The 24,441-nt window shown below is 54.9% G+C and overlaps 2 protein-coding genes across 3 annotated transcripts in view; one reads left to right on the top strand and one right to left on the bottom strand.

Moving 5' to 3' along the window:
• Positions 1 to 24,441, bottom strand: part of NECAB3 (N-terminal EF-hand calcium binding protein 3) — a 30,757-nt gene extending 6,316 nt beyond the window's left edge. Inside the window, exons 1-9 of one of the 2 annotated variants that reach the window (XM_054845883.1) lie at positions 24,127 to 24,441; positions 19,160 to 19,184; positions 18,028 to 18,136; positions 11,092 to 11,117; positions 10,651 to 10,748; positions 1,328 to 1,464; positions 1,031 to 1,152; positions 633 to 712; positions 146 to 199 (exon numbers count right to left, since the gene is read on the bottom strand). In XM_054845883.1, coding sequence (XP_054701858.1) covers positions 146 to 199; positions 633 to 712; positions 1,031 to 1,152; positions 1,328 to 1,464; positions 10,651 to 10,748; positions 11,092 to 11,117; positions 18,028 to 18,136; positions 19,160 to 19,184; positions 24,127 to 24,219 — 744 coding nt within the window. In that variant the 5' untranslated portion in view covers positions 24,220 to 24,441. Of the gene's footprint in view, positions 1 to 145; positions 200 to 632; positions 713 to 1,030; positions 1,153 to 1,327; positions 1,465 to 10,650; positions 10,749 to 11,091; positions 11,118 to 15,973; positions 16,228 to 18,027; positions 18,137 to 19,159; positions 19,185 to 24,126 lie in introns of those variants that run through there. The other variant, XM_054845884.1, reaches the window with a different exon arrangement.
• ACTL10 (actin like 10) lies at positions 2,592 to 4,314 on the top strand. Its single transcript, XM_054845882.1, has one exon. The coding sequence runs from the start codon at positions 2,906 to 2,908 to the stop codon at positions 4,022 to 4,024; it is 1,119 nt and encodes a 372-aa protein (XP_054701857.1). The 5' UTR covers positions 2,592 to 2,905; the 3' UTR covers positions 4,025 to 4,314.

The raw sequence follows: 24,441 nt of genomic DNA, 5'->3' as shown, positions 1-24,441 counted from the left end.
CCCGCCAGACCAAAGACAGCAGCTCACGCAGGTCACTCCAGTCTCGGGGCACAGGGGCTGTGCGAGCACACGCGTATGCAAGAGAGAGGATCTGTGCACACTACGGGGTTACCTGCGAACAACAAGCAGCAGGACAGGGACTTACTGCGTCTCTTCCTTTGCACATCGCTTCCTCCTTCAGCGGCTCCAGGCACGGGCTCTGCATGTAACACCACAGGAAAAATCGTGACTGGGAGAAATTTGCCACAAGATAAAGCGTGGCAGTAACCCACAGCCCAGCCCAGCTCAGCACGACAGGTACTGCTCTGGGGACGTTCCTTTGGGAACCTGGGGGAGAACAGGGATGTGACCTGCACATCTGTGGGGCTCAGTAGGTCCAGACTGGCTTGTCAGATCCACACAGACCATGGAGAAGACAGGGGAGGGTCAGTAGACCTGAGGGGAGAAGGAGGGCTTTGGAGACAGCAAGGGATGAGCAGCTTTGCAAGTCTGGGTCTGGTGAATGGGTGCAGCTCTGTAATGATGCCAGGACCAAATACCAGGGCCACTGGCACGGGGAGAGGTCCCAGCACCGACCTGGCCAGCACTGAGGTGCAGGGCAGTTCCCAGCCCACCTTCCCTCCGCCACACACCTTGCACTCTAGTTTCTCGATGAGCTGCTGGAGCCTATTGATCTGCGCCATCCACTGGCTGTTGTCTTCGACACAAACGCCTGCACGGGGAAGGGCAGAGAGACGTCACCAAAAAAAGCTTGCTTTTGTCATTGCAAAAACTTGCTCAAGAGCCAGAAAACCACAAAAGCTTCTAAACCTCTGATTTAAACAAAAAAACGGACTTGATTTTCTCCTGAAACTTTTCCCACTGCTCAAGAGACACAACATCCCACAGAAGCTCCAGCTGGCATCTGGGTATGATGGTCCAGGCTCCGTCCCGGACAAGCCCCCACTGTCCCATGCTGCTGCCCCCACACCCACTCCAGGCTCCAGCAGAGCAGAGACACCAACCCGAGGGGTGGCCAAGCTGCAGATACCTGTCGTTAGCATCCCAGAATAGGGGTCCGTTGGGGACAGACAGACGTTCTTCTGTCCTCTGCGCCCACATCGTCTCCCTGACCTCAGGCCAACCAAAGTCTCAGATTTCTTTATGTCCTTTCTGAAAGAATAAAATGCAAAAGGAAGGGTTGGAGTCATTCGCTATATGGGTCAGCTTCACAGCGGGCTTGGAAAGGGCAGATCCTGCTCTCAGATGTCCCTCCCAGGGGGACCCATGAGTCCCGCCCCGTGCTGCAGCCCCCACGAGCGATGGTGGGGATGTCCCACCGTATTACCTCTCCCGTCCCGCCTGCTCCTCCACAGTGTCCACAGCACACTCGAGCGAGGCCTGCAGGGACTGCAGCTGGTGCATGGTTTCCCGCAGCAGAAAACGGGTCAGGAACTGCTCCATCTTTGAGGAGGTCTCGTACCTCTGCGGGGAAGGGGAGAGGATCTGTCAGATGCCTCTGGCCCTGCACGGGGGAGCAGAGCCACATCTGGGAGGGGCTGGCTTTTAAATAAACCCAAGGGGGTGGATTCCAATCAAATTTTTAGTTATTGTATGAAATGATGACACTATAAGACAAAAGCATCCTCTGGGTGCGTGCCTGTGAGGTCACAACAGGGAATGCACAGTGGACACCCCCCATCCTGGCCCCAGCATGCACAGCCCCAGGAGCGTGGAGGACCGCAGATGGACACTCCCAAGCCGCAAGGTAAAGGACATAGCCCCCAGCTCGGGGAGCGCTCTGGGGCAGGCAGAGCATCCCTTGCAGTACCCAATGGTTCACATGCTGCTCTGCCTGCACTGGGCTCTTGGGACGAGGCTGGCGGGGCTGAGCCTGCAGCGGCCCCCCGGGCACAGGCAGCCCCTTCCAGGGAGCATCCCACCACTGGCAGGACAGGGCAGCGGGCTGGTTTCATGCCCTCTCTCCCCGGGAAGACAGCGCCAAGCCTCTCTGCTCTGACGGGAAGAGATCCCTGCTGAATATGCAATGTGCACCTGCGCACCCCACAGCCCGTCCCCATGTCACCTGCCAAGCATGAGTGACAGCCCCCACGAGCCCTGGCCCGTCCAGAGGGGTGTCTGGCAGGAACATGGGGCTGCGTGCCCTTTCCTCACCACCCTCCTCCCCGGTCTGACATGCAATGTGTGCACCACGGGCGTTAGCGCTGGATGCATGTAAAGGTGGGTCCAGGGGACATGCAAGAAGCGCTGGGGAGAATGAAGGGGTCACTGTGCGTCCTGACAAGAAGACGAACTGGCCTGGAGGGCACCCACACAGTGGGTGAGGATGCACGCCATGCCCCAGGAGCATGTCTGAGAAGCACGGAGAGCTGGGGAAGTGCCTAGACACACATATGGGCACCCCAAACTCCTTCCTTCCTTTCCAGCTGTGGCTGCAGATCCTCTTGGGCAAAAATCCAGGTGCAATGAACAGCCACAGCCCAGAGCATGGCTCCTTTCCCTGTGCTATGGGTTCTGCTGACAGCACCATTCCTTGCAGCCTGGTCCAACCACTCTACTTTCCTGTCCAGTTTTCACTTGCTTCCTTAAAACCACCTGGAGTTTTGTCCTTGCACTGTCAGACATCCCAAGGGGCTGGGGAAAATCTCCAGGCCCCCAGGGATGGAGACAAGGTACCCATGGAGGGATGCTCAGCGAGGCAAGGAGCAAGGAGGAGGAAAGGCTGAGGCACGCACCCAGAGACAGACATTTCTAGAGCAGGCACAGCTGTCCTCCGCTGGGGCTGAGCCACAGCCTCCCCTGCAGAGCAGGTACCTCTGCCTGGTTTGCCCCCACAAGACTCCTCTTGTTCCACTGCAGGGTAAGGCTCTTCCTCCCGCCCCGGTGTCCCTCCACAGTGCCAGTCATGCCAAAGCCCGCAGTCATCATAGACAACGGCAGCAGCTTCACCCGGGCAGGCTTTGCTGGCCAGAAGAAGCCCAAGTTTGTGCTCAGGACCATGTCGCTGCACCACTGCAGCGCAGGCACGACTTGGGAGACCCAGTGGCATCCTACCGCCGCTGAAAGCACAGCAGGCTTCAGCGTAGCACCGAGGACTTACCCACTCAAGCACGGCATCATTGAGGACTGGGATGGCATGGAAAACCTGTGGAGCCACCTCTTCTCCTGTGGCCTGAAAGCTCCTCCAGAGGAACAGCCGGTGCTCATGGCTGACTCCCCGTCTTGCCCTTCCACCAGCAGGGAAAAGGTGGCAGAGGTGCTTTTCGAGAGCTTCGGGGTGCCAGCCCTGCACATGGCTAACACTGGGTTCCTTTCCCTCTGCGCCTATGGCAGAGTCACTGGCCTGGCTGTGGAGGCTGGGGCAGGAGTGTCCCACGTCACCTCCATCTGCCTGGGCCAGACCTGGAGGGAGGCCACTTACCGCCTCGGGGTGGCTGGTGGCTTCCTCTCCAGCTACCTGCACAGCCTGCTGATGGAGAGCCCCAATGACCCCGCAGTGCTGAAGGCCTTGAAGAAGAAGACAGTGATCCAGCTGAAGAAGCAATGCTGCTATGTCTCCACGGACTACGAAGGAGACCTCCATGACCAAGGTTACCATCATCCAGCCAGATTTCAAGCCCCTGATGGGCACTGGATAACCCTAGACAAGGAACGGTTCTGCTGCCCGGAGCCGCTCTTCCAACCAAAGCTACTCCACCAAAGCTCCCTAGGGCTCCACCACTTGGCCTTGCAGAGCCTCCAGAAGGTACCCGACCATGCCAGGAGGGACGTGGTGGGCAACATCACACTGTCAGGGGGCTCCTCGATGTTTCCTGGCTTTCCCGAGAGGATGTGCTTAGAGTTGAACACCCTGTTCCACAGCATGGGCTGCCAGATTCAGGTCCTGGCAAGCCCGGAGAGGGACATAGCAGCCTGGGTGGGGGGCTCGATGGCAGCATCACTCACATCCTTCCAGCATGTATGGATGGCAAAGGACCAGTATCAGGAGCATGGTGCCAAGTACGTACATGAGATATTCCAGTAGGCAGATGATGACCATGCATTGAAAGCATCCCACCAGCAGGACACAGCTCCTGCTGCAGGAGGAGGGTCTCTGAAACACAGCCTTGCTCCGGGCAGAGCTGCAGCAGCGGTGGTGTCCAAGGACCAGCTCCTGCGCTGCTGCAGGAGTGCGAAGTCAATTCAAATGCTCCAAAAGAAAATTGCTTTTCATTTACACTCCGAGTTATTTCTGTGCCTATCCCCCACCACTCTAAGAAGCACGTGTCCGATCAGGCTGCCACCACAACCACAGCTCATGCTGAGAATGCAGGCATCGCCAACTGTCTGGGTACAGCCGGCTGCCAACCAAGCCCTGACGCTCCAGGCTGGAGGCCGTGCGTGCCTGCAGCAAAGCTGTCCTTTCTGAATGCACTGCCTGCAGCTGCCGGCATGGGGAAGGGGAATGCTCCAGCAGGCAGGAAATCTCCTTCCAGCAGTCAGTGCAGCAGGAGCCCGAGGTCCGCAGGGAGCCACAGGGGTGGGAGGAACGAGCTGAGGAGGAGAAGGTCCACACAGTGCCTGCACTGCCACAACTTTACTATGGGAGGTGATTTCTGATCTTGGCACTGAAGCAGCTCGGCACTGGGTACGGAGCTGGTGAAAACCAGGAAACTGAATTCGCTCTTTGTAATTTTGGTATAAAGGTCATTTGGTGCTTCAGGGAGTCGATTCAGCTCACTGAATGGGCAGAAAAGCACTCACCTGGCTTTGCTGCTGCTTTAGTGAAGTGACTCAGCTTAGCAGACAGTTAAAAAAGGATCAGAGGTTGCATGGGGGAGGCAGCTGGGAAGCACTGCCCAGCTGCCATAGCAGACTCCTTTCCCCATGGCCAGCCTCCGTGCCTGGCTCCTCAAGAGACACAGAAACCACGGGACATCGCTGTGAGCACCAAGAGACAGGACTGGCAGTGGGAAGTCAAGGAAGGAGTCTCCATGTGATGCAGGAGGCCTGGTTGCTCCACAGGAGCATCCACCAGCAGAGGTCAATGCCTTTCCTTGACAAGGAGAACAGAGTGGACCAGAGTCACCTCTGCCTTCCCCGTGGTGTCCTCATGTGCCCCAAGGCTGCAGCACAGACCAGGAGCCAGGCCACCTTCACATCCCCAGCACCATGAACTCCCTCTTTCATGTCCAAAATAGAGTCCTGCAATGCTACTGCATTACTCAGGTCAAATATTTCCAATTCCTACTGTGGTTCTCTCCAACACATGGCAGAACTGAGGATCTTGAATTCCAGAAGCTCTGCACAAAAGCATGCAAACGTAACCCTACCGATGCTGGTGTCAAAACTCCGTTGAGGAGGGGGGGGCAGCAGGAACGTCTTGAGCCCCACATGGTTTTCTGGTTCCTCTGTGCCGCAGCCAAGCCACCAGCCCAGTCCCAGAGCTGTGTCTGCCTGGGGGTGCTGGCACAGCTGCAGCTGGCCAGGAGGGGAAGGTAAGCAGAAAGGATGTTCAATTGCTGAGCACTGCCCTGGGCTCCTGCTGGTGTGGGCCAAGGACAGCCACAGCCGCTCCCCACCCAGGGGACCAGAGCCCTCCACCCCGCGGCCGTGCTGCCAGTGCGTTTTCATCCGTGCTTGAAAATGAATCTCGTTTTTCTGCCAGAGGAAGAGGATGGCAGCAAAGCCGATCCGATGCAGCCATGGGAAGCTGAGTCTCAGCTCTGCATCTCCGGGCTTTCCCCAGCCAAGCATTCCACCTGCTCCCACAGGCCTTCCCTCCCCACAGCCCCAGAAGATGGAGGGCACAGGGCTGGGGACCCAAGGCAGGAATGCGGCTGCTCTCCCTGCCCACTCCTTCATCTCCTCACTCCCAAGGGGTGCAGACCCTGAAATCCCCGCCAGTGTTGCTCCTCTGTGCTTGCTCAGCTCCCGCAGCCCAGACACACATCCCCTGCTCACAGGGGAACAACTGACACTCAGACCTCCCCAGGACAAGCCCAAGAAAGAAAGGTGAAGAATACTAATTGACTGAGTCCCCACCGGGGCGCAGCGGAAAGGATACATTATTCATCCACTGCATGGCTGGGCACAGTCCATTTCATTTCAGGAGCTGGTCCAAATCCAAATACTGTCACCCCTCTTTCTGTACAGAGGACACTTCCCACAGCAAGCAGCCTCCGCAGCCATGTGGTCCCACTTAATGAGGTGTGCTCCATTCCCGACGGATCCTCCGCAGCCCCCCGCCAGGGCCGGCTGTGGCCCCCACAGCCTTGGCATATGGACGCTTCCCCTTGCACGGAGGCCGGATGCTTCTCCCCAAGCACATTGCTCCCCTTCAAAGGGGCAGGTGCTGGGAGGAGCCCCGGTGTCAAGCCAGCCTCGCAGCACTCCCCATCCTCTCAACTTTCATCCTGAGGATGGCCTAATCCTGATGTCCTCCGCACATGATGTCGGTGCATGGAGTTTTACCGCAGGAGCAGGCAGCTGCTCCCACCGACATCATGTCAGGGCTGCGGGGGGCACGTTCTGCCTGCCCTGAGCCCCGCAGCTCACCTCACTGCAGTCCTTACACCCCAAACATGCAGGCACAGGCACCAGCCTGGGGTGCCACCCCCCAAAACCCAACTACCAGCCCAGGGCACACCGTGCTGGGAGGGGACTCGGCTCTGAAGCTCGCCGTGCAGAGGGCTCCCCATCCTCCTGGTCCCAGCACGTTCCAGCCCACCTTGCAAGGGCAAAGCAGGATCCCACGCGGACACATCAGTATTTCGCCGAGCACTGCGCATGACGAGCCAGCTGCCTCCCGTCTCTCGCCTCGTCAAACATGGCACGCCCAGGGGAACGCGCCAGAGAGAAGGATGGAAAGAACCATCTCTCAAGAGAGCCCCAAATACTGTTTCACCCTTCTGCATTGACTTGGAAAATTTCATGCCAGGGGAGGGAATCAATTGAAAAATGCACCTTCCCTTCAGTTCAGCTGCCCGGCCACCTTCGCACTCCCCATTTTGGGACAAACAACCAAAAACCTCTTGTCAGGTGTTGCACCACCCAGTTCAAACCCCTCTGTAAATAGAGGCTCAATAAAAATGTGCTCTGTCTCACTGAGCACAGCATTTTCTGCTCATAGCAAAGATTCATGGAAAGGAGTCACGGAGGAAATAACTTAGCAAGCACCAGACAAGGCTTTTTGGTTGTGGACTGGTATTTCAGCTCCATTGACCCAGATGAAAATCCCAAAGTTGCCAACAGCTGTAATAATTCTGCTTTTGAGAGGTTTTATTAGTTTCTTATGATGATAGTTAAGCTCAGGACAGAATGGAATAGATGATCACATAATTCCTGCTAAAGGAGAAATAAAAGCGCCTGACTTGGAGAGGTATTTATGGGCTAGTTTGCAGTGTCCGCAAACTGGAGAATGCATACAGGTCCCCTGCGAGAAATATCACTGTTTCCCAAGGTATTTCCATAGTTCACTTCTACTCTGACACTATTATATTGCAAATGCAAAGTTTAGCCACAAGATAAGCTTTAATTAGCATACTGCAGCATAGCTATCAAGTTATATTTCAAAAATGTAAGTGGGCATGACAGAATTTGGAGAAAAACATGCTTTTCTTGAGAAGACATCTTTTCCTTACCATGTTTCCACCAACCCAGTGAGGAAGGATGTGAGCATAGGAACCCCTAATCTGGTTTCCTCCTGCCAACCTGTAGATCCATAAAAAAAACCACAAGCAGGTTTGCTGCCCACACATACACTAGTTCCTACAGTAACTGCAGACACTTACACAGCAAGAAGGACAAACCAAGCTTGCGTTTCCCATGCTTTATCTCAGTGTTTATCCTGCAGTCGACAACGTGCACAGCAGGCAGCAGATCAAGGAGCCTGGCAGCAAGGAGACAGCTGCTGAGACATGCCGTTGATCCACGCCAGGTACCCTGGCCCACAGTGACCGCGACGGCACGCGCGGAGGTGGGAATCCTCAATACCAAAAAGGCTTTTGGTGGCACTGCTTCAAACCACAGCTGCCAAACACAGAGCCATGGCATATTGCCTCTGAGCTTTGGTTTCCTTATTTCCCTTCTCTCTCCTCCCTGTAGCTCATTGCCCTGTTGTGGTCTGGCCAAGCCAAGCTCACCTCCCAGGCTCTGCTTTTGTTGTGCTAACAAAGCAGCCCATGCTCTCTGTTCTCCTCCTCGTAAAGTAAGCTTGTTTTTTCATGAGCCTATTTACAGCTGTGGGTAAGTACCTGGAGGATGCAGGGTGAGGAATCCTGTGGCAGCAGAAGTAAGGAATGACTGGAGATGGACCATGCCCTATCCACAAGATGCTGTGGTTCAAATGGGGAGACCCAGCTCAAGTCAGAGATCCCCTTCTCCTAACTAGCCCAGGTATCACTGCCTCCTCAGGAGTCACCCGAAGCTCTCTTAAATACAGCCTGGGAAAAATGGGCAGGGACTGCAGATCCTTCAACACCTGTTGACTCCACAGCCCCGCTCTGGAAGCAGAGCTTTATGAAGAGGACCATTGGACCAGGCAGATCTCTTCCAGTTTTCTCAGCACACAGCACGGCTGCATCTCCAGCAAAAGCAGCTCCCTGGGATGAAGTTTCATTCGACTCTTCCAGGAGGGTGGTGTCTCTGCCAAACTGGGGCTCTCAGTCCTCAGCCATGGTGGTGTTAGAGGTGCTTGAATCAACAGAAATGAGGGACAGGTGTGTAATATGGAAAATCTCTGTTCTCCACCCCCTCCCCTAGCTCAGAGAGGTGTGAGTTTGGCTAAAATCCAACCTAATAAACCCACTAATCCCATAACAATCCAAGATTGAGTTCCATTCTGAAAATACAAATGTGGGAATATATTCAGGTCACAGCAGGTGAGAATGCAGCATTTATCATCTCTGCCAGCCTCTAGCAGCAGCAGATTTCCCACAGTTCTGCGAAAGCCCTGACCACAGGGTTGGAGCATTGCCCTCTCCTGCCCTCTCCCCGGCTCAGAGCCAGAGAAGCGCAGGGAGAGGCTTCCTGGGAGGGTCAGTATCTGCATCGGGGCACCCAGGAGCTCAGGGCTGGGATCAGAGCACCCGATCAGCGCAGACCTCGCCTGGGTGAGAGCAGCGCTGTGAACATCGGGCTGCCCTGGCTCCAGGAGGATCCAAACAGGGATGGAAAAGCAAGTCCACAAAAATCTGTTTCAACAGGGAAAACCTGCTCCTCTTTTCCAGGGAACACCTGTGGCACCAGAAACTATTAAGTGAATGAATGCATGATACCAATACTGTGAAGCAGACAGTAATTGTGCTGTCCCTTGGAGAAATACATGAATATACAAATTCATTACCAAAAAAAAAAACAAACCCCAAAGCAGAAAAGAACTGAAATAAAGCACAGGTCTCTTTTCATTCTTTCCCTCTGGACTTGTATTTAATAACTGAGAAGGGGGCCAGACAGCTGAACCAAAGAGAAAATGCATTTTCAAGTGATTCCCTCTCCTGACATTAAATTTCCCAGCATACAGGGAGATTCTGCTGAGGCTGGATCTGAGAAAAACTCAAAGAGAGGGCAAGATCGTGACTGACACTACAGAGGCACAAACACCACTTCGATGACTCCGCAGAGCTGACAGTGGGACTGGTCCCCCTTTGCTGCTCTGTCCGATCAATAGGTCAGTGGACAGCGTGCACGTGGATGATGCCCTTCATCCGCTTCCTACCAAGCTTCAGACCACCACATCAAAGGGAAAGAAAGGGCCAGCCCTTCCCGCGGGTGTCAAATGGCATCAGTCCCAAGCACACGGCTAAACCATTTAATACATTTCAGATGCAAAGGGGGCTGCTGGTCTCCGAGGAGGGCCCCTTCCAGTATTGGTCAGTGCTTTTTCACATCTGTATTTAGCCCACGACGCTGCGCACTGCAGACCTCTGCTCTCCGACACAGAGGCAGGGGGGCTCACAAAGCAGGAGGCTGCTTGCCCTAATTAGCAGCCTCCAATCTGCCTCCCATCAGTACGAGCTGCAGGGAGAGGGAGAGCATTCAGCTCAGGGATGAACTCAGCACAAGGCTGGGAGTCAATGAATTTCACCATTTCCTCCCTTCTCCCGAGCGCCTCGCTGCTCCCCAAAGCAGCCCTCCTGCCCCCTCTCCGGCAGCAAATTCTTGTTGCTGTGAGCACAGGCTGTGCTGAGCACAAGCTGCTGGGGTCAGTCCAGAGCAGGCTCGAACCTGGAGTCCCCATTTCGCACCACACTGCTTTGTGGAAAAGACCTTGCTTTGGCTCAGAGACACAACACACGGTTTATCAGCAATGCTCCCAGAGACAGTGTCCACAGGCAGGACCCTGCAAGTGGTCTGCAAGGAGCTGCTGAAACTACCGCTGCCAGAGCCCTATGAGGAAGACAACGTCTCCAGAGCACAAAAGCACTAGCTCTACCCTTATCCTCCAGCACGGCTTCTCCTCCTTCAGGCATGCTGCACGCAGGCTGTGCTGCTGCAGCACTCACCACGCATGGAGACAACCGAAGCACGCACAGGCAACTCTGTTGGTCTGGCAGGTACCACATTTGCTGCCTCTGACACCTAAGTTTAATGCTAAGCAAGAAGCTAAGATCACCACGGCTTCTGTTATGCTCCGCCTGCCCCACCACTCTCCCACGGTCCCGTCCTTACCAGTTTGGTTTTGTCCATGGCTGTCAGGACTGCAGAGTTGAGGGCTTCCAGGGCAGAAAGCACGTTCCTGTATTCTCCAAGATATGCTGAGAAATAATCTGAAGCAGGAGAGAAGACCATGGTGAGCGTCCTGCGTGCCTCCATCTCTGCCTGCCCTGCACCTGCTGCACACACAGCCCAGCGCTGCAGGGGGTTATTCGCATCCCCCTCCAGAGTCATGCTCCCACCCAGACTGAAATGAAGAGTCCTTTCCTATCCCCAGGGACAAAATGTCCCCTCCCCTTGGGAAAAGTACGGATGCCCTCTGTGCTGGGATTCAGGCACAGGGACTGTCAATGTCAGTTGACTGCCCAGTCCTGCGCAGGTCAGAGGTGCACAAAGACCCCCCCACAGACTCTCAAGAGAGGAAACTCTCCGAGGCAGGACTATCACCCTACTTACCACACAATTTCTCTGTGTCCACGTTACTGCAAGAAACAGAAAAACAAGCTCTTGTTAGATGGCAGGGCTGATTCGGGAGAAACAGTTGTGGTGAGCAGGGTCTTGAGAGCTTGTCTTGAGCCCCCTGTGGATTGACTGCTCACATTTTCAAAAGCTGCATTAGAAAAATAAAAAGCTGGACAAATTTAGAGCCAGCAGCTCAGGAGCCATGCCCAGCACCTGCAGCACCCAGGCAGGGCTGCAGAGCATCACCTCTGCTTTGGAGGCTGAAGGAGCATGCAAAGCTGCCCCACCAACATCTCCTGGAACTGGAGTGTGCTTGGAAAGTGTCTGTGAAAGCAGGATGGGGCCTGGATGGAGGTCAGGGGAGGCAGGCAGCACCCCGCATGCCTGGGCTGGCCAGCTGGGCTGGCAATCCCATTTCTGATCCCTGGAGCTGACAAGCCCCAGAAGCTGCTTCTTCAACCCAACTTCTTCCCCCAAAGGTGCAAAGCATTCAGCCAGGGCTCCCTCCCCGTGTCTCCCTTGACCTCAGCCCCGGTCCTCCATCATCGCTGCCGCATGTCACCAGGCCCCCTCCCTTCCCATCTGCCCCACGGGTGCCCCCGGCTGCTTCCCTGCCTTCACAGCCTGGATCATGTGGGGGTGCCTTCAGTCTCCCAGGGCAGGGGGCTGGATGGCTTCATGGTCCACAGGAGGGGTTGTTCCTGCCGTGAAGGCCATTCAAGCAGGGATCTGGGTCCAAAAACCTGGAGGTAGGGGGAGTCCCCCACCTCTTTTCAGAAACAGAGAGCACTGCACTGGAGAATCAGTGCTGGCAGCCCTGCAGGGCTTGGACAGGTCCCTCCTGGGTAGAGAGGGAGGAGGAAATGGCCAGAAACAGCCACATGTTTTCAGGACAGGATGTCAAGCAGAAGCGTAGATTCACATGAAGCTGTCGGATCCGCTCAGGTGGCCAAAGCCACAGAAGCAGAACTGCTTGCGATGCTCAGCATCACCTGCAGAGCCTGCAGGGAAATACCCCAGGATATCGTTTATTCAAATCAGCCTCTGCTCAAGAAATTCTGCCGTCTCAAAATCCCCCAAATGATTACAACCATTTTTAATCCTGATTGGGAAAGTGGAAGAGAGCACAAAAGAGAGGTTTTTAAGTGTTTAAGTGCTGTCACACACAGAGGAACCGGTGATACCTGGAGTTCACTGGGCTCCAAGCATCAGGATGGCTGCAGCGCTACTGCCCAGGGGAAGTCAAACCACGGCCGCATCGCCCTGTCCCCCCTCCAACACTGCTCACAGGGCAAAGGGACAAAATCACCCCAAGGTAAAATTAGAGGAGAGTGTGTGAAGTGTCCAAAATACCATGCCAGGAACAGGTGTAATAACTTAAGCAACATCTTCCTACAGCTTTTCCCCCAAACACTAGTTTCTGTGTCTCTGCTGGGCTTCCACTTAGTGAACTTTAGTAACAGGCAGTGCTTCAAATCATGAAAATACTTTGGTGTGAGATGTCATTGCAGACCCGCGGCAGTGGGACTGCAGACCCCTCTGTTTAGCTAATTGCATCAGCCGCCGCCTTAGGCAACAGAGACGGGCAGTTTTAGGATGTGATTTGGCTCATCTATTTTAAACACCTACCGCAGGAGCTGATTAAGGCAGGGCTCTGGCATACTGTCCTGGCACTGCAGACAGTTTTTAAAGTGGATAAAAAAAAAAAATAGTGTTTCCCTTGAGACAGAATACAGATAATCAGCAAAACCACAGCCCCTTCTTCTGCCAACTCCACTCCATCAAACTTTGCTGATCCCATCTCTGAGCAGCTCCATGCATCCAACCACAGCTCTGCTAGAGTGACTGGGGTTTGAAGTACAAATTTAAATTGGAAAAATGTCTTGCTCCTTAATTTTTCCACTTATTTCTGAAAGCTGCCTGGAGCCTGCAGAGCCACTGCTGCTGCACTGCCACAAGAGACTTGGCACTGCAGCATCCGCGGCACTGCTTGTTAGACTCGTGCCCCAGAGTAATAACTGCAGCCACTGGTTCCCATCCAGAGATGGCTAAAAATCACAAAAGAGGGGATATGGACATGAGACAACAAAATACACATTAGATGTTTCACTGTGTATGTTACTCAGGCATTTGCATCTGTCCCCAGTGAGAACCTAGGGCTGGGACTGGTTTCACCAGGAAGAAGGGGCCACCAGCTGAACCCACCGCCCAGCTCCCCACCTCGGCTCTAGCGAGCAGGCGTCTGTATGACAAAGAGCTACAACCAACACCAACCCTGTGGCTTCTAAGGAGAGGCCAGAGATTATTAACTCTATCTTGTCTGCTTGCTGCTTAAAACCAAACGTTAGCTAATCAATCACTGAAGTACCGAACATTTAAACATTGAACCAATTGCCAAGATCTTGTGGCAAAAATCAGCCCTCTGGGAGTTGTCCAGTGTCCAGTGCTCCCTTCCCAATGCAGCCTGCTCCATCAGCCCGGCACGGCCACCTCTTCCCATGTTCTGCATCCTGCGGCAGCCCCCAGGGCATAGTCAGGGGCAGGACAGAGCACAGCAAGTATATCACAGGACCAATGGTGCCATTTTCATGTTACCAGAAGCTACTGCATACCAGAAACCAGGAAGACCTTATATAAAGAACCTGCACATCAAATCCCCACCCATTTTGCAGGGCTGCAACAGGGCAGCAGGCTTTGCTCCGCTCCTCTCTCTGCCATCCCCTCTCCCACTCCAAGAGAAGAGCCATCCTCTGCCTCCACAGCACTCATCCTGAGACTCTCCACATTTCCACATAGCTGTATTTTGACTGTGCTCAAACCACTGATTAACTGTAATTAAGCTTGAACTGATGATGAAGGATCTTGTCATCATTATGCTGTTGGGATTTTGTCAGAATGTGCCTGGAATTTATGCAAGAAAACAGCAATCAGCTTCAGCAAAGCAGATGGGATTTTTTTATTTTTATCATTTATCATGTTGGGAACCTCTGCTGCCATCACAGATCTGGTTTCCAAACCTTTCCAGTGTGACCCAGAGTGTTTCAGTCACTGTCCATCATTCAGAGACTGGCAGATGCTACAGCTCTGAGTCTCTGACTAAAGAGAGGGGAGGAAAATTCACACAAGTCCCTTCTACAGAACCAGAGACCTGAGGTTGTTTCCACTGAGAGTTTTTAAAAACCACCAGGTCAGCACTCCCACCTCCGTCACTTGTGGCTCAAGGTCAGAGACACAACTCTGGGCAGTTTGTACCCAGTTCCTGCCACCACCATCTGACCACTCTCACACAAAGGAGACGTTATTTTTCTAAATTTTCCCAACGGATGCAGGACAAAGACACGTGAGGTCCATGCGATGCTTCCCTGGGCAGATTTCACAGTGCCCTGAAAAAAGCAGTACACATGCAACCTACGCAACACCACAGCGTTCAGTCCAAAGCCCTTTGTAACTGACTCTCCATTAAGTCGTCCCCGCCAGACCCTGGGGTCTGCTGCCGTCCTGCCTGGCTGGGCTGCAGATGGACGCGCGGCTGCTCAAAGAGCAAACCTCGCTGGGTATCTCCCAAGATGCTTCTGCAGCAATGAAGCTTTTTGATCCCTTCAAAAACATTTGTTTCTTCTCACCCAGACGTTTCAGTGGATGAAAATGAGCTTTTCCAGGAAGATGAATCTTTCTGTTCTGCGCCAGTGCCAGAGCTGGTGTGGAGCTTTCTGACAAGCTAAATGAAATGGTGGACCAAGCTGTTGTACCAAATCGCAATAAGAGTTTACTTTGGTTTCAACATAATTTTTTAAATGTCAAAGATTTAGAGCAAGGAAATATTTTAAAGCCAAAAAGGAACAATTCTCAGAAATGCAGAACAAAAAAAGCCTAGTGTGGAAATGTAAAATCTGAACCGAACTCAACAGAGGTGCCTGACGCACAGGCCACAGCATCCCACCTGAGCCCCGGGTGGATGGGAGGTGGAGCAAAGATCAGATGGGAAGGATGGGGAGAAAAGGAGAGTATAGTGTCATGGGCTCTCCGGAAGGAGAATACGTAACGTATGAGACCTCTGAAATACTCAGCTTCCCAGATGTCAGCTTTGGGAGCCAGGGGAGCAGCTGCAGGTTCGCGGTGATGGGTGAGGGTCAGGACGTGTCTGGGCAGCACTCTGTTACCCAGACATGGAGAGTGCCTGCATATAAAGGTCTCTGCTAGTGTCTCTCCTTGGGTCAGGCTGGCACTGACAAAGAAACACAAGTTTCAGCCTGGCCTGATGAACACAGCACCTTTGTGGCCAAATCCACCCACTGGATTAAGGATGAAACTTTCCCATCATCGGAAAAGCTATGGGACATGAAAGAAGCACGCCAGATAATGTTTGTAGAGCTTGTAGTTGCTTTCCAGCTTTGTAATACTTTGAGTATTACCTCAGGTAATAACTCTTGAATCTGACAGCAAATTTCAGCCAGCTCTCAAAAATATTATGTTCCTGCAAGTGCAAGGCACGCAGGCAGCCCGGAGGAGAGTGGCTGTCCAGCCCCACCATCGAGGGGACAGCAGGGCACCAGCACAGCCCTTAGAAGACACCAGAGGTCGTACAAAGGAGCAAATTCCCTTTCACACCCCAAAAACAAATGTCAGAAAGTCCAGCTCTACACACAGAGCCACCGAGACCTCTACGAGGCCCAACACGCTGAACGCTGCTTGATTTCCATTACCTGCCACTGTGCGGTGCGCAAGCAGTCCCTGGGGATAGACGGGGTCATGCCTCCCTGGGGACAGGCCTGTCTCTCCAAGCCCCTCGTCCCAGCAGGCTCTGGGTCAGGACCAGAGTACTCTGGCAGACACAGTGCTGCCCCACGTTGTTTGCAGGGGGCAGGATGCCTCTTACCAGACAACAAGCTGAGCGCTAGGCTCCTTCTCTGGGAGGTCCCACCTCCTTCTCCTCCTCCACGAGCTGGGGATGAAGCTGAAGAAATCACGTACAGTTCCCTGCTGCCACCTCCCACGTGCCGTCCCGCTCACACTGAAGTTGTCCCCTGCACTGACCCTGCGCACATGGGCAGGGACCATGTCCCAACCAGGGTCAGCAACAAGAACTACCCCTGCAATGGCCTTGGGGCTGGACTTCCCCTTCTGCTCTTACAGAAATGAGGGATCTTCACAGGACTGGAGCGATGTCATCTCCTACGCTTGCTTGAAGTCACTGAACGCAGGAATTTGGAAACCAGCTCTGTCCGCAGGGTCCTTTCCGCTTTTCATGACAGAAAGAGATCAAAGACCCAATGGTCATGCCCTGCTAATAGATGTCACCAGTTCAATGCTGCAACTGCCACGTTGTCATAGCTACCGCACCGTCATTACGTGTAACGGGTTATAGAAAGCACTGGGCAGCCAGGGCCGTGCATGGCTCTCAGACAGCCCGCTCGCACAGGGCCCTGCCGTCAGTCCTGTTTATCTGCTCTGGACAGATGGAAGAAGCCCAACCTGAAAGCGATGGTAAACCAGGAGATCTTCACTGTTCAGTTAAGCACAAGGCTAAAACTCTCTGCTTTTCTGCAACCCCTGTTTTCCAGTAGTACTGTATGGGGGGGGGACACTTCAAGGTCACCCCAAAACAGAAGGAGAGGAAAGGAGCACTTGCAGAGGAAAGGGAACAGCTCACTGCTAACTCCTTGGGATCACAGCCCAAAGGGACAGAGGTACTTTCAGGAGACACCTCCTGCTGCGCACATCTAACAAGCCCAACGGGCAGGACAGGCAGCAACGGGCAGCCAAGCTTAAAAGAAAGCAGCACAAGGGGCTGCACACACGAGCCCACTTCTCTGCCCCATTACTAAACAGGAGCATCAGTAAACCCACCGCCCCGATACTCGGCAGGAGTCAATCATCCCCACTCCCCCAGTCCTGGGTGGATGATGTGGGGACTTGCAGCCAGGGACTGCAGGGTATCCGCTGCCAGTGGCTCGGTGGCATTCGGTGGCTGTTGGCATCTCAGCATGGCACAGGCCCTCTGTTCCACTGCCCTGTCTCCCTGCAAAGCCCTGGGAACCAGTGTGTGCAGCTAAGACCGCTCCGAGTTACCTCTCCCTGGCAGGGATCTGCTCAGACACTGCCCTGGCCAAGGCCATCAGAGAGGCGCAGGAGACGCTTCCTGGGGTGCCAGGGAAGTGGCATGACCCCGAGCCGAGCCTGCCGTCCGAGACTGGGAGACAGCTGCAGCCACCTTCTCCCCCAGCAGCACCCCTCTGCACGTGGACACGCTCAGACACACAATTCATCAACAGCCAGTTTCTCCCAGAGCCAAAACACGCTTGTTCACAGCTGGCAGGGCAGAGGAACCCCAGCAAGAGGACCCCCGAAAGACTGGGATGAGAAACCCAGCCAAGCCCAACAGATTCTTCTGGGTAGCACCAATCAAGAGGAGTCCAGGGCTAAGTGCAATTACTTCTCCTGTTCTTTGGGGGTTTCTTTTTTTAAAAGTAGCTGTCCTAAATTCACAGTTACACTGGTAAGGCCCACTTCTAGTGGAAAGTAGCTCTTACGTAAGTGAAAAGCGGTTCCCTGTGTCAGCAGTGGCAAAGTCTGCAACTTTGCACAGTCTGCACATCGTCCTCACACCACCACATGCTCCTCCTGCAGATACACAACCTGCTCTATAGAGCTGTATATTTCTGGAATACATTTTTCAAACTAACATAATGTAATTTTAAATGGATGCTTGCTTTTAAGGAACTACAGTAAATCTGATAACGACTGTTCTCAAAATGTCTGGCTTCTCTCATCACCAATGCTGGTGTTCAATGGGTTTTAACATCTGCGTGTCACAAGAGGTAGGTTTATCTCACCCTGACTATTTATCGCACCCGCCTCCAAATGTCCTCCATCTACAGTCAAGCAGTTTTATATTCTCCTTCGTCTCCTCTGTGCCACCACGGTACTTACTCTGAATGACGCCTGTCAATGCCACTGAATAACTCCCACAGCTCCTCCGAGCTCAGGATCCCATCAGCAAAATAGTTCTTGAACTCCTCAAATGACAGCTTCCCATCATCTGCATTTAAATAAAAGGGAAGAATAATTATATATCTGCAGAAAGAAGCATACAGACCCCAGCGATCCTCCCAGCAGCCTCTCTACCGGGAGCGTGGGACGGTTGGGCGTGTTGTGCATTATAATTAGAGCAGTGTCTCACTGAAAGCATGTCCCACCAGTCCCCATCAAAAACCCAGGAGTGCTGGCAAGCAGCGCCACCGCTGCTGGAATTTCAGGTGGGAATTTCAGCCCCTTCCAAAAGACCGACAGCAATGTTTTCAGAAGCACAGGCGGACACAGATGACTGTCCAAGTACAGAGTTCATTACAAACACTACAGTGAGGACAGCATCAGGTTTTTCTGGAAAGAAAATCTCAAGAGGTTTTTTCCTCCCTCTCTGTGGAGAACTTCAGCTCCTGGGCTGCATTCTGATCTGCAACAAAAGCAGCTCCTGAAGCCTGCAAGCTACCATGAAGGAGAAGAGCCCAAGAGGAGGTGGAAGGCTCAGAGAAACAACTTGTGATTTTGGACTTCTTGGTTTATGGGTGCCATATTAAAAACCTGGTAGCAGAGCCTAAGTCGCCAGTGGGTACCCAGGAACAGGGCCACCCAACCGAGGGCACCTGTAAAACCCTGGACTGAGCACAGAGACTGAATCAGCCCTGCAAGGGACAGAGCAGAAGCCTGACGGCCCCTGGGCTGCCCGCTGCACAGCTTGCCTTGCCTTCCCTTCTCATTGCTAGCAGCGCAGAGCAGAGATCATGTGCATGCAGGCAGGAGAAGGGCTTGGAAGGCGCTCTGTCCTGCAGGGCACGTGGACAGTGAATTGGGGGAGCCCACTTCCCCAGCCCCTGGACTGGCCATTTGCTCCAGTGCCTTTTCCTCCAGGAGGAGCAGAAAAGCATTTTTCTTGCAGCCGGAGAGCTGCGTGCCCTTATGCTCCTTCACTCTTCCAGCCAAACCTCCCAGCGGGGACGGGCTGCGCCGCTTCACCCAGACCCGGGTAGGGAGGGGGACACAGCAGCAGGAACAAAGCACTCACCGTTCTTGTCAGCTCGTCGGAAAATCTGCAAGAGAAAATACAACAGGGTTTAGTGAGGCAGGAAGGAGAGCAGCACGGCTGAACGGTGAGCCAGGCAGCACAGGGCACTGCTACCATGGGAAAACCACCTCCTGGAGCCCAGGGAGCCACGGAAAAGCCCTGGCTGCCAGGGCTGCACAGGCCAGCACTGCACAGGCCACTCCAGGGAAATTCCCCTTTGCAAACGATTAAAACCATTTCTCACCTCCAATGTGCAAAGCTCTTGGCACAGCCGCTGCCACCCGAGCGAGCCCAGCACTCACACTGAGCATCTTTTAGAGAGCACAGAGGGAGCCGAAGTAGAAAGGGCTTTGCTACACCCTTGTGATGGAAAGTGTTTAATTTTTCAGACCCTTTAAACGAAAGAACATTAAGCATAAAACCACTCCATAATGGGAGCACTTTGTGCATCACTGCTGACACTTCAACCATCTGCACCGAGGAGCAGCTTGTCCTGCACTTTGTAACCACCCTTCACAACAGTCCTTCCTGCGACACCCCGACACGCGTGCACACACACACACTGTAATTAATAATTAATGAATTAATTAATCTGTAACTAATTCTGCCACAGAGCACAGTTGGAGAGCTGCTCCAATTCAGGGTCTCAACCCAGATTCCCAACCACAAAGTTTCTGCCTGTGGCCCAGGAGAAAGCTGGGGCTTCTTATCCCTGCCTGGCTCCTTTCACCAATAATTATCGGAAGGTCTGGGGCTGACTCCAGTGAGGAACAGCATCATTTCTGGAGCCTGGGAACAACTTGCCAGACCAAACAGTACGAGGTTTTGGCCAGCACATCCTAACAGAGCCAATGACAGAAAGCTGTGTGCACAACAACCTTCTTCTTTTTAAACATCCTTTTTAATCATCTTGGTTGATGAAGAAATCTGAACGTCTGAAGAAAGATCAGAAATTAAAAAGGGCAGGAAAAGGGGAAAGCGAGTTTGTTATACTCTTTTCCACACACCTGCAAAGCGGAGACCGCTGATAAAACCGCCCCCGGACCAGCTCTGCTCCCTGCCGCAGGAAGACGTGTTGCTGCCAGCTGCCCCCTCCACCCCCAGCTCCCTTCTGCACCGCTCACTCACAGCTTTGCTGTGCGTTTTGAGGGCACAAGCCTATATCTAGCCACTGAAATGTCCCTGAAAAATCACTTTAAGATAAAGAAACACCTGCCCAGAGAAACCTCCGCTGCTCATTCCTGAGGAATCGGCTGGCTTGCAACTGGGCAGAGGCTTTTCTGATGCCGGTCCCAGCAGGGAGCTCCCTGGTCATTCCCCATGACTGAAACCAGGAGCAGGGGCACCTCCTCGGAGGATGCTCTTCTGAGCAAGGCAAGCTCCTCCTGGCCCGAGCCGCTGCAGGGAACGGAGGCTGCCCTGAGCCGACCAGCGTTAGGTAACCACCCCTCCAGGACACGGGCTTCCAGCTGGCCAGGCTGCTTCCCTGGCAGGAAAGCAGGGCAGGTGCTCTCTGAATGCCCCGTCGGACTCACTGGACGCACTTTGGAGCCGAGACAGGAATCCGCAGCTCCCATACGCTGGGGATTTCTCTGTGGTTTAAAGCAATACTTTCTCCAGGCTGAAGGGTTTGCTTGTGCATCAGGGGTTTACAGCTGCAGGGTTACTCATGCTGGGGCTCCCCGGCTGCAGGGGCAGCTCTGCCTGCAGGCAGGTCCCACGTGCCTCTGCCACCCTGCTGCCTCCCTGCCTCGGGCACCCTGCTTTCCATCAAGGCAATAGCTTAATCCTGCAGAGCCCTCTGTCATCAGAGGGACACAGGGCTCATGCAACAACATCTCTAGGACTCCAAATGTCACTGAGGCCAGCTAGCTCATCCCAAAGACAGTCAAGTGTCGTCCAGGAACTTAACAAATGCAGATTCAAGTGAAGCCAAACATTTCCGTCACAGGCTGGCCTTGCTCAGCAGGGTATGTCTGCGGGCTAAGAGGGAGAGCACAATTTTGGGAAGGACCTCATGGGGCTGAGAAGGTCTCTAATTTGGGGTGAGCCCATCCTGGATTCAGCATGAACCTCAGCAAACAGAGCTGATGCTTCTCCCTCACACATGGGATCCTCTGCTCCAGCAGTGCATTAGAAAAGCACTGCCAATGCACACACGACGGCTGCCTGAAGCTTAAATTAAATAAACGTGGTGCAAGCAGCGGAGCTGCGAGAGCCCAGCGAGGCGAGGCCACGTCTGCTCCACATCCCTCAGGGATGGTGGGGCTCCTCACTGCCTCCGGCGAGCCCGTCCTCAGCCAACCCCAGCCGCAGAGGGGTGCCTCAGAGTGAGCACTGCACGCACCGGAAAACACCGATGGCTCCTATGTGTGAGGCAGGATCCAACTGCAGCCAAGCAAAAATAGCGCAGAGCTGCTTCTACACTCCACAGGGCGACCCCCAACCCACCCCTCCCTGGGACACAGGCACACACACGGCAATGGCAGGTAAGCACTGCTCCCGGTGCAAGAGCTGAGCGCAGACAGCAGCCCTGGGACAAAGCCAGGGAAAAGTGATCCAAAGCCAGGCTGGGAACGGGATCAGGTCCGTGTCAGCTGCTGGAGGGACCCTACAGGCACTCAGGAGGGGGCGGAAGTCTCAGAAATACAGGGACACTGCCTCAAGCCTGAGACATTTCCCATAGCCCCCGGCTCCCGCGCTCGGGTCCTAGCAGACGCAGCCCCGCTTGGTGCCTGCAGCAGCAGACAGACTGGGACCGATGGAAGAAGCACTGAACCAGCATTTATTTGGGGATGAATGCCCCGCACCCCGAGAAGGAGGGATGTTATAGGGCTTCTGCCTGCCTGCAGGGCTAGAAGCAACCGCAGCTGCTGGACACACAGCCAGGGACACGCCGGCTGTTGGGGAAGGGACAGCTGCTCTGGGGACACCATGCTCATCAACCCACCGCAGGCTAATGTGGGCTGTGGCTAGGCACCGCGATAAACGGCGTGCTGTCCAAGCGGCTTTTCTGAACCTTTTGTACACCGAGAGGGGAGTAAGCAAGCCCCAGGCACCAGCCTGGGGGATGAATCTCCCAGAGGCTTGAGATGTCTGCACAGAGAAACCACTGCGATGGCAGCACTGCAGTTCGTACTGTGCCTGCAGCAAAGCATCTCAGGCAAAGCCCTCCTCCTCCTCACCTCCCCTGAAGGCAAGCGATCTGCGGGCAGGGAGACGGCGGCTCCAGTCCCAGGGGAAGCACCGGCTGCCTCCCGGTATCTGTCGTGGGCAGCCCTGCCTTCCCACTGCCCAAGGGGCAGGCTGGGATCCTGCCCCACTGCAGTGGGAGGCAGCTCACCCTGACAAGCCTGGGGGTGCAGCTGGAGACCAGCCAACTGCCCAGACCCAAAATCGGAGATATTAAACTCACCCTGCCAAGCTCCGCAGCTGAGGCAGGAGCAAAGGAAGCCACTGGGAAGAGGAAGGGAAGCCACCAGAACCCAGAAAACAGCCGCTAGTGCTGTTAACACTTCCCATTTTAATTGCCTTAATGACACCCTGAGGGATAGATGTGGGACTCAGCAAGTGCCCGGAGGAGCTGAGCTGGAACACAGCTGTCACCACCAACCCCCCTCCAGCCCTTCTTCCATCAGCCAAGTAATTAGTGCAGTTAATGATGCTGGCTGGAGAGCCCTGCAGTCTGAAATCCCCCCGCAGCAGGAGAGAGACCCTGACCCCCAGCTGGAAGCTGCCAGCACCACCGCGGCAGTGAGACGCGTTTTCCAGCTGCTCCCTGGTGATGCCGGGAGGTCTCCTAGATAGAGGACCAGAGCAGGCATGGCATTCACCTTCCCAAAGCGCTGCCTGAGATCTCTGGCTCCCCTCCTCTGGGATGAGCAGGGACACTGGAGGTGGCACCACCCAGACATGACAGTTGGAACCATGCTGGGCTGTCCAGGTGCTGAGGTACCACACCATCCCTCGCCTGCCTTCTACTCCCCAGTCCCTGCAGCAGGGCAGGGGCAGCACCTCCACTCACACGTCTTGGCTCCACAGGGTGACTTAGACCCCAGTGGTGCCAGACACAGGGGAACACAAGGGCTGGTGACCCACCAGGGAGATTCAGGCACTGCCCACCCGACCCAGGCACCGTGCAGATCATGAAAGATGGCCAGGAGCAGGGGAGTTGAACACCTCTAATGTGCCCCAACTGTAGAGGTGGGCTGTGACCCAGGCTGTGACACTTGCCCCGGGAGATGGCCAGGTGTGCAGCTGCCTGCCCGCCCTGCTGGGTGCCACAGGGGGAGAAGCATTGCCCCCTTCAGAGCCTTGGCCCCAGGGCACACAGCTCCCTCTCGACAGGAGCACCCTCGCCACGGGGCTTGAGGAGACGCAGTGTGATGGGAAGTGCCAGGACCTGTCTTGTGAAAACAACGACGGCCACTATCCCCATCTTCAACTCCCCCAAGCCACCCACAGCCGCCGGGATGCCCGGCCGACCTCCAACCTGCACAGAGCATCTTCCTCCACGACTGTTAGGAGCGGGCAGGGACGGGGGCTGCAGTGGGCAGCGGACACACTCTGCCTGTGGGATCCCATGGCTTTCAACAGCTACATGATGCCCTTCTGCAGCCTTCCTGCCAGACGCACACAGCTCCCGCTCCAGGACTCACGACAGCCAGCTCCTGATAAGGAGCGGGCTATTTCTAGCCACTCAGAGGCCCATAATTCAGAAAAAGCACAAAACACTATTATTTAAGACATCATGCCCCACGCCTTGACTCACAGCCTCAGGCCTAGAGCATCAGCAGGGCCCTTGCTCGTCCCTTGGGTTTGGCTCCTCAGCCAGGGAAGGCGGGAAAGGGCCTCACCCCAACACCTACATGTGCAGCCCTGCCGCCGCTCCCCGGGAGGGGGCACCGCGGCCCGCCTGGCCCGTGCTAGCCCCGGGGGTGGGACAGGGGCTCGCTGGGGGTACTCACGTCGTGGAAGATGGGGAGCGGCTGGCGGCGGGGCGCGGGGCCGCGGTCGGCGGAGAGCAGGCACACGGCCAGCAGCTCGGCGCACGCCATCATGGCCCCGCCGGGTGCGGGCGCTGCGGTGCCGTAGGGTGCGATGCCCCGCGGTACGCTGCCGTAGGGAGCGCTGCGGTGCCGTAGGGTACGATGCCGTAGGGTGCGGTGCGGTGCGGTGCGGTGCGGTAGGGTGCGATGCCCCGCGGTACGCTGCCGTAGGGAGCGCGACGCGGAGCTGGACTCACCCGAGCGGCTCCGCAGCCGCCAGGCAACTTTGCCTCC

Source organism: Grus americana, chromosome 17, assembly GCF_028858705.1.
Source record: "Grus americana isolate bGruAme1 chromosome 17, bGruAme1.mat, whole genome shotgun sequence".
Lineage (NCBI taxonomy): Eukaryota > Metazoa > Chordata > Aves > Gruiformes > Gruidae > Grus > Grus americana.
This window is presented reverse-complemented; position numbering and strand designations above follow the sequence as displayed.